The sequence below is a fragment of the Oryzias melastigma genome, linkage group LG13, assembly GCF_002922805.2.
Source record: "Oryzias melastigma strain HK-1 linkage group LG13, ASM292280v2, whole genome shotgun sequence".
Lineage (NCBI taxonomy): Eukaryota > Metazoa > Chordata > Actinopteri > Beloniformes > Adrianichthyidae > Oryzias > Oryzias melastigma.
In genome coordinates, this window is record NC_050524.1 from 10,754,539 (window position 1) to 10,762,859 (window position 8,321).

General features: G+C 34.6%; 1 protein-coding gene across 1 annotated transcript; it reads right to left on the reverse strand.

Annotated features, from left to right (window-relative positions):
- Positions 1-2,349: 2,349 nt before the first annotated feature.
- LOC112149985 (diablo homolog, mitochondrial) lies at positions 2,350-6,658 on the reverse strand. Its single transcript, XM_024278019.1, has 6 exons — positions 6,509-6,658; positions 6,097-6,229; positions 5,890-6,012; positions 4,102-4,212; positions 3,912-4,008; positions 2,350-3,035 (listed from the first exon to the last, which is right to left on the reverse strand). Exons 1-6 carry the CDS (start codon positions 6,550-6,552, stop codon positions 2,827-2,829), a joined length of 717 nt encoding a protein of 238 aa, XP_024133787.1. The 5' UTR covers positions 6,553-6,658; the 3' UTR covers positions 2,350-2,826.
- Positions 6,659-8,321: the final 1,663 nt, after the last annotated feature.

Sequence of the window (8,321 nt, forward strand, 5' to 3'; positions counted from 1 at the left end):
AAAAAGGAGTTCCCCAGAATTACACCGCCACCCTCATGCTTCAGAGTTGGTGCTCTAAGGATTATAAGCTTCCTCATTTCTCAAACAATTATTATTGTTAAGAGTTAAAGTTAAATTTCCCTTCAGGTGTCCGCAGGCCATGTCTGCAAATGTTTATAAAGGTTTCTGATTATGACTGTTAATCATTTTTTGAATATGTGGCATTTCCTCCCATATATATTTATATATAACTTTATTTTTCAATTTTTGTTGATTCCTGTGAAGTTTCAACCAGTAGCTTTTTTAACCCTCTGGAACCTGAAGCCTAAAACTCAGTTTGTGTCTACTGTTGAATTTACCTTTCAATTTGAAAGACTACATGCTTGCTTATTTACTATCATTCCATGGTGGAATGTTGATGGAATTTTTACTATTTTTAACCAAAGCATATGACATTGAAAGCCTTTTTTTCCCCAGAGAATTATAATTTAATTTAAGATATTAATTTTTTTTCAAAGACTTTTAACTTGTACGCATACTATTTGGACATCTTTGTTTTTGTCTTTGTTTTGGACATCTTTGTTTTTATAAACTATAGTGAATAGAAAAAATGCAAAACCATTCCTCAATGCTATCAAAAAACACAGATAGCTTATAAAAAAAAAAAATCAGAAAACAATTTATTTTTCTTTTTTTAAACAACTCAACATTAATAAGTTCAACCAGTTTTAGGAAGAGATAGCATTCTTGTGTAGGTGAAGATGTCACGTGACTAAAGAAAACAGATTTTCTTCTTATGAATTAGTTTATTAGTTTCATTGCTTCAGATGTTCATAAACAGTATAAAACATGTGAGCTTGATATAGGTGATTTATCACATTAATTTATCAAAATTAATGCAACTGATATGTTCAGGACCAGTTGGATCAACTCTTAATGTGTCTGTTTTTAGCATAAAGTTAAAGCAATATCCAGATTGGACCAAATCTGGAAAAGTAAGAATTTAAATTTCTGAGTAGGAAGAATATCACTTCTCTGATTTGAGTCTTCAAATCTAAAAGACTCCCCGAGATTTTTTTTCTGCCCCAGTTTGCACAAACTTTGTTGATGTTTTCTAAGTAATTAGCAGATAATCTTTAATCTTTTCCAACAGATGTGTCATTGGACTCAGGATGGATTTGCTTTTCAGTAATGCCACTTTTAAATAGCACATCAGAGAGTTGTACTAGAAAGAATAGACAATACTATGTCATAAAGATCTGTACAACAGATGGTTTAAGGTGATAAGAGAACAGCATTTTCAGTTTATCCTGCAAGTGAGAAACAACTGTGAACAGGAAAGGTTGGTGTGGAAGACCACGAACACTTTCAGCAAACAGCTTGTTAAAGAAATACCCCCCGAAAAAGAAATAAAATAAACAATGCCTTTGGGATGAGAAAGCATGCTCTGAAGTGTTGGCGCCCCGTGTTACTGTGCAGCCAAGCAAAAACATGGAAGAGAAGTAAGAGGGAGGCATTTCCTGCTTTTAACAACTGGACTTTGACTTTCAAGCTGCATTTATTTTATCAGCAAACTCCTGTGTTCAAACAGAATAGATTTTTTGGGGGAAAAATAAGCAGAATTTAAAACATCAAAAATAAATAAATAAATAAATAAAATAATATACAAAAATCGGTCTATTAGTTTTTAAGTTTATCAACATTATTCTTTTGACTGAAAACTACTTTGCATACAAATTCTGAGAAATTGTTGCCACTGAAAGATATGTTTTTGCCTTCTTTAAATAGAAAATGTATTTCTTTAATTAAAAAAATCTAAATAAAATAAAATAAAATATTTAAAAAAAATCACTAAAACAGAAATCCCAGAAAAAAATCCTCAATGTAATATTTTTATATTTATTCACAATGACAAGACTGTTTTTTTAAACATCTTTTATGTATTGTAAAACAAGGTGAAACATTGAGTTGATTTATACAAAATGCCAAGTTCTTGCATTTGTGAACTAATAATGCTTTGTCATGCATTAAGTTGAATAAAAAACTTTAGCTGTTAAATAGAGCATCAAATAAAACATGAATTAAAGTTTAATTATGCATTAACTAACATCAATAAAGGGATTATTATTTCAGCAATTTTAAGAAATCTAAATTTTATTCAACATTTTATGAAACACTGTTTAAACAGTTTTTTTTTAAAGATAAAAATCCCTTAAACAGTCATAGTGTGGTTTGCTTTTGTCTAAAATGCACACCATATTGGGTTTATAATGTTAAGAAAATGCTATTTCTCTTATTTCTGCTAATTTAATCTTTTTCACAACATTTTTAGATTCACCTTTTTTGCAAAAATAAATCAGTTTCTCAATATTGGCAAGGCAACATATATCTTCTTTATTGTTTACCAAGAGGCTTCTGACAATTATGGAAAAACAAAATATGACAGAAAATCTTTCAAGTTGACCACTTTGTAATTCCCAGATGAATCCAAAGTAAAACATCTGCTCATGATCATAGTTTAGAACTTTGGATACTGTGCCTTCATTTGTCCTGTGCATAGACACACCAATGATTTGGCATCTTGGGCAGACTTGAATAATCTTCAGGTAAATCGATTCATTTAGATGATGATAAATAAAAAAAAACAAATGTTTTCCTAAACAAAGAAAGTGCAACACAACGAAGAGTTAAAGGTTTTCTGCATTTAAAAGTTTGGGTTACTGCTACAAATCAACAAATAGTGGATAGTGGATGGAGTCAATCCCATAAAAGACTGTATCTTTATCCAATCATAAAAATGCTTCAATATTTATGATCAAAAGTGATAAAAAGTTACATTATTTCTGTTTAGTCTTCTCTCAAATAAGCCTCAGGCACATCCTCCTCATTATCAGAGCTCTGTAAGGAGGCGGCGTGCTGCGCCATCCTTTCAACCTCCATGACTTTAGTCTCTGCCAGCTTCTTATCTGCATCCAAACTAGTTCTTTGCACCTCCTCCACCTGGGACTGGGCCACCTGAATGTTCGTCTTGGCCATGACACAGGCATGCTCAGCTCCTGAAAACACACAAGAAACGAAGTCTGAACTGACAGCAGTTTACACAGTGGAAATTAAACCTGCAGTTTTGTTCCTCTTTGCATTTGTGTTTCACTTAAAGAGTGGCAACAATCTGTCAGGGCGTCACACTCATTATCAAGGTCAGATAGATCTGCAATATTCATCTTCAACAGTAAGAGACTGAAAATGAAGGAAAAAATCCAGATAATGATATTGTCTGATTTTCGAAGAATTTGTTTGAATAATATAGCAGAAAATAAATATTTGGCCAATAGCAAAAGTTCACCTTTTACTTTGTATATTTTGTAATGCAAGTGATAGAGGTCAAAGGTTTCCTGTAGGTCTTCATCAGGTTTGAAGACACTATAGCTGCTACTATGGTCCATTCTCTCTTGCAGATCTCAAGAGCTGTGCTGCCATTGGGCAACACTGTCAGCTTACTCCACTTCTTTGTTGGATTAAAGTCTGGAGACCAGCTAGGCAACTTTAGAACCTTGAAATGTTTTTTGCCTCGACTCTCACCATTCATCCTTTTTTAACCCCCTCATGCTGATAAACAGCAACATACTTTTAAATCTATGACTTAAAACATGGACGAACATTTTTTCAATATAATTGGAAATAATACCAGGCATAAAAGGGTTAATACAGATCAGTCAGCAGGTGGCGTTTATACCACAAGTTTAATTTTAGTTTCATCTGCTCACACAGCCTTCTCCCAATCCTCCTCAGGATCATCCAGATGACCTCTGACAAACTTTAGAGGGACCTGGACATGGCAGACCAATACAGCCCTCTCTCATCTTTTCAAGAGGGGGAACTTTCAGAATCAACGACAGTCAAATCTTGTCACTATACCACTTTCAGTTTCATACCTGATACATAAGCTGCTTCTGCGGCCGTCTCACACAGCGTCACTGCTGTGCTCCAGATCGACTCCAAGCGTCTGCATTCTTCTTTTGTATCACTAACCTGTCAAAAATATCTGTATCAGAAGTGTGGCAAAATGTTTCCATTCTCAAGTAAAATAACTAAAAAATATGTTAAGAGTGAACATGAACTGACCCTTGCTCGCTGGCCAATGATCGCCTGCCAAACGGCATCCTCCTCTGCCCGAGTAAGTTTTCCAAGAGCCTCTAGATATCGTTGTTGTAGTGAAACGAGTGTGTACACGGCCTGATAGTAAACACAGACAAAATGCACTCATGTATGTTCAAAGCTACATGCATGTACAATGCATTTTATTTACTCCTTATTTGTCTTTTTTTTTGCATAAATTGGGTTGTTATTCAAGTAATAAAAAACCATAAACACAACTCAACATGTGATACAAAAAAGTCAAAGTAGGAACATACACTATCAGTCAAAAGTTTTAGAACACACCAGTTATAACTGTATTTTAATTTAAGTTCAAAGAATGGCTTGAAATTGTACAAAAGTAATTTGTGAGATGTTCACTAAAAGTTTCAGAATTCCACAAAAATACACTACCGTGGATCATGAAATGGATGAACAATTTGGAACTGTTTATGTGCATCATATCAAGCCTTAAATGTCATTCTTAAAGGTGTTCTCACAGGTAATTTAGGACATTTCCTGTCTGCATAAAAGAGAGTTACTGGGAGCTAACACACTGCATGACAGGTGTCTCATGGGACAAGAGCAGCTTCATAATAAGCCAGTTTTAACTATGAAAAGCAGGCTTCAAGCTGCTGCCTTGACATGATGAGTTGCAGAAAGAAAATGTACTGTTAAGATGTCAGAATGACGCCGCGTTCTTACCAAGCTTGGACACAGATTTTTTTTAAGTAACCTGTTTCAATAAATATTCTATGTAAATGCATGTTTCGGGCTTCTATATTCAAAAATCTTGCGTTCACGTGCGGCTACACACGTTTTTAAGTCAGTTTTGGGGCTCTATGTACAAAACGTGCAGCAAGTGAGTGTGTGTCAAAAGTTAAACCAGTTGAACCAATGAGGGACTTGGCAGTTATGTACAAATAGCATCCTTTTCAAAACCCGGAAGTGAAAACCGTTGTGGGTTTTGCCAGGCCAAATTATGTCAAGTCTTTCATATTTCGGAATAGAGATGGGAAAGAAAAAGTTTGGAGAAACATTTGCAAGATTTGCACTGATATGATGTTTTGCATCAAGCCTCTACTAGAACAGGCGCTAGTATCACATAGCAACAGTCCAGTGGGAGCACCTTATGCCAAAAGTGCATACAAAAACCCACATTCAGCGCGCTCTTGAAAGTGCCATCTTTTATCGGTGTAACGTGGTTTGAGACAGAGAGGCTTATCTGGGTCAATAAATCTTTGGTTCATTGCACAGAAAATTTGTATTTTATCAAAAAGTTGAAAGGAAAGCTCAGCAGAGCGGTATATCAACTCTGAAACATGGAGGCAGAAGTGTGTTGGTATGGGACTGTTTTATTGAATGCAGTGGAGCATAAATCAAGCACAGTGACCATATCATTCTACAAAACCACCCAACTCACTCCGGTATGACCCTATAACAAGATGACAACCTAAACCCAAAACCCAAGCCATGCTAAGAAGTAGCTGAAAACAAAAAGATAAGATGGTAAATTTGAAAACGAGGAGTGGTCAGCACAGGTTCCTGATATGAACCGTAAAGAAAGTGCCAGACATTAATGGGACAGACTTAAATTTTTCTTTTTTGAAGATTTATTTGTTACATTTATTTAATGTTTAGCAGGATTTCCAAGAAAATTATTCTAGTCATTACAGTAACTTAGTCCTATTCTTTCAAAATAATTTCTTGAATATGTTTGGGTAGTTTTATCACTTCTTGACTGGTAATGTAGGTTGAAGGAAATTGTAAATGTACCTTTGCATACTCTGTGACGGCTTCTATGAGAGCCAAGGTGGTCTGTGAGAGGAAGGAGTTGGAGCTGTCTGTGGCCAGAGAGGCGGCTCGTTTGATGAGGGAGTCATAGGAAAGGTTATCCACCTGTAGCACCAACAACAGCAATAAGTGACCAGCTTAGTTACATTAAAGGTGGCGTGGCTCTGCGCTTGTCGTTGAATGTCTCACCTGTTTAAACGGGACAGCGCACAGTCCACCGCCGACGGCGACAGACGCCACACCGGAAGTCAGGACGTTTGTCCATCTGCTGCGTTTACGGAGTGTAGGTTTAAATCCATTAAACAGAACACGAACGGAACTCCTAAATACACAAGAAAGCAGATTATCTCAATGGATTTGTCAAATTATATTAAAAATAGTTTTCAAGCTTTATTTTTCTGCCTAAAAAAATAACAAGTTTTTGTCCTATAGATATGTTATCACGTCCTACTATCAATAAAGTTTGAACGCGCTTTTTTATACTTTGGAATAAACATGTTTGCTATTTTTTTGCGGTATTTATTAAACAAGTTCATATTTTAAAAATTCAATAAATGCCCAATACACATCTCCCTATAATTTACTGATATTTATAACCGACCTGAAGAAATTGTAGTAAACCGAGCTCCTTCCGAGCGCGGCCATGTTGGTCCGCCACAATAAACTGTCCGTCTCGCAGAAAAAAAGGTTCCTCTTTCAGGAAGGGGTTTAAAAAAAAAACGTACATTACTGCCATCTTCTGGTAACAAAACGTATATCAGTGTTGCACTGTTAAGTGATCTGAACATTACATTAACTAATTATTTTGCTGCACTTGGTGCTCAGTAAAGTACAAAAATTATAAACAGTAAAACATAAAGAAGAAAGAAAAGAATAATAGCACAAACAGTTAAAGCTTGAAAACTGCAAACATTTTTCATTCATCTTGTTACCAACTTTTGTTGTTTGTAAAGAATCACAGCATTGGAGATTTTTTTTTGCACTTTGCTATATCACCCATTTTTGAGATAGAAATCGTTATAAGACTGAGTGTCCAGTTCCTTCAAGTATAGGACAGCCACTGATAGATTTAGTGTGTTCTGTTGAGTACCTTGTGATTTCCAGTGGGCCTTACAGAGCAGCAATGAGTCTGGATGCTCTCTTTGGAGCAGTTGTAGAAGAACATCAGTGATGTGCTAGTTTTCTTCTTCCTAAGGACTGTATTTGTCCTGAAGTAAAGGTTGCCAGTTATAACTTCACATAACTCTAATCAGAAGAAAAATGCACAATAAAAACAGCATTTATTCAGAAAACTAAACTCTGTTCTCCTCCTTTTGCATCTCTTTGATCCCACAGGTTAGTAACAGAAGAGATTCTGCAAAATCTCACCAAATCATATGTTTAGAATTTTAGGAAAAAGAATAAAGTGCAGCTTTCATGTTTATATGAATCATGTTATTCTCACAAACTGTACAAATCTAAACAGAAATCTAGTCTGATCATTTCTGATGCCACTACATATTGTTATGTGACGCTTGAAGTTCATAATCTGTAACATAAAAGGGATTTCTCAGGGATCTTCAGGAATTTGATAAGGTGGCATCCTATGGAATTAAATTAAGGTCATAAAGATGTGAAATCCAATAAAACAACTTGAAAGGTTCAAGCTGAAATATTTTTGTTGAGCTAAAAAAATTAAAGTGTCTGTAGCTTTCTGCAATTCTAAAATAAACGTTATTATTTTCAGCTTCAAATTTTCTGTTTTTAAGTTTCAAAATAAAAAAATTATATGTAGTTTCAAAACTTATTTTCATTTTCAAAGATATTTTTTCCAGTTTCAAATCTAAACATTTCAAGTTTTTCACTTTTGGCCCAGTTTTGCCATTTACCATTTCACCGCAACAGTTTTTTTTTTTTTTTAAATAAAAGTCAATGTAACTTGTACTGCGAATGATCTCAATAGAAGACAAGTTAGAACTTGTTAAGGAAAGACCCCAAGAGAACAATATACCTTTGTGGTAGTAATGGTCAAAACCAATATGGACAACTATTACAAACAATGTAAGTAAAGTGCGCTTGTGCTTTAAAAAAAAAAATCATAATGGTTTCTCTGTTTAAGCATGAGTGTAAACATTCAAGGTAACCATTTATCGTGGTTTACGCAATGTTGATCTGCAGACACGATCAGTCCATTTTAAACCATTATTTTAAATTTCAGCGAAACTTCTATATCAGAAATTCAAAGAAAACAAACAATGTAAAAGTAAATATGAGGAGGAATAAATTATTCTGCTAATAGACAGTCAGGCAAGTGATATCCAAGAGAAAGTTATTTTTTTTCTTCTGAGTTTTTGAATGTGGCATGAAACTATTGAACTATATTTTTTTATCAGACAACTTCTGGCAAATTTATTTTACTTTCTTTTACAAAACAA

Coding starts and splice junctions, on each gene's coding strand:
- LOC112149985 (XM_024278019.1), bottom strand. CDS start 6,552: ATGGCCGCGCTCGGAAGGAGCTCGGTTTACTACAATTTCTTCAG. Junction 6,013..6,096: donor GCGCTGTCCCGTTTAAACAG/GTGAGACATTCA, acceptor TTGGTGCTACAG/GTGGATAACCTTTCCTATGA. Junction 4,009..4,101: donor TCATTGGCCAGCGAGCAAGG/GTCAGTTCATGT, acceptor TATTTTTGACAG/GTTAGTGATACAAAAGAAGA.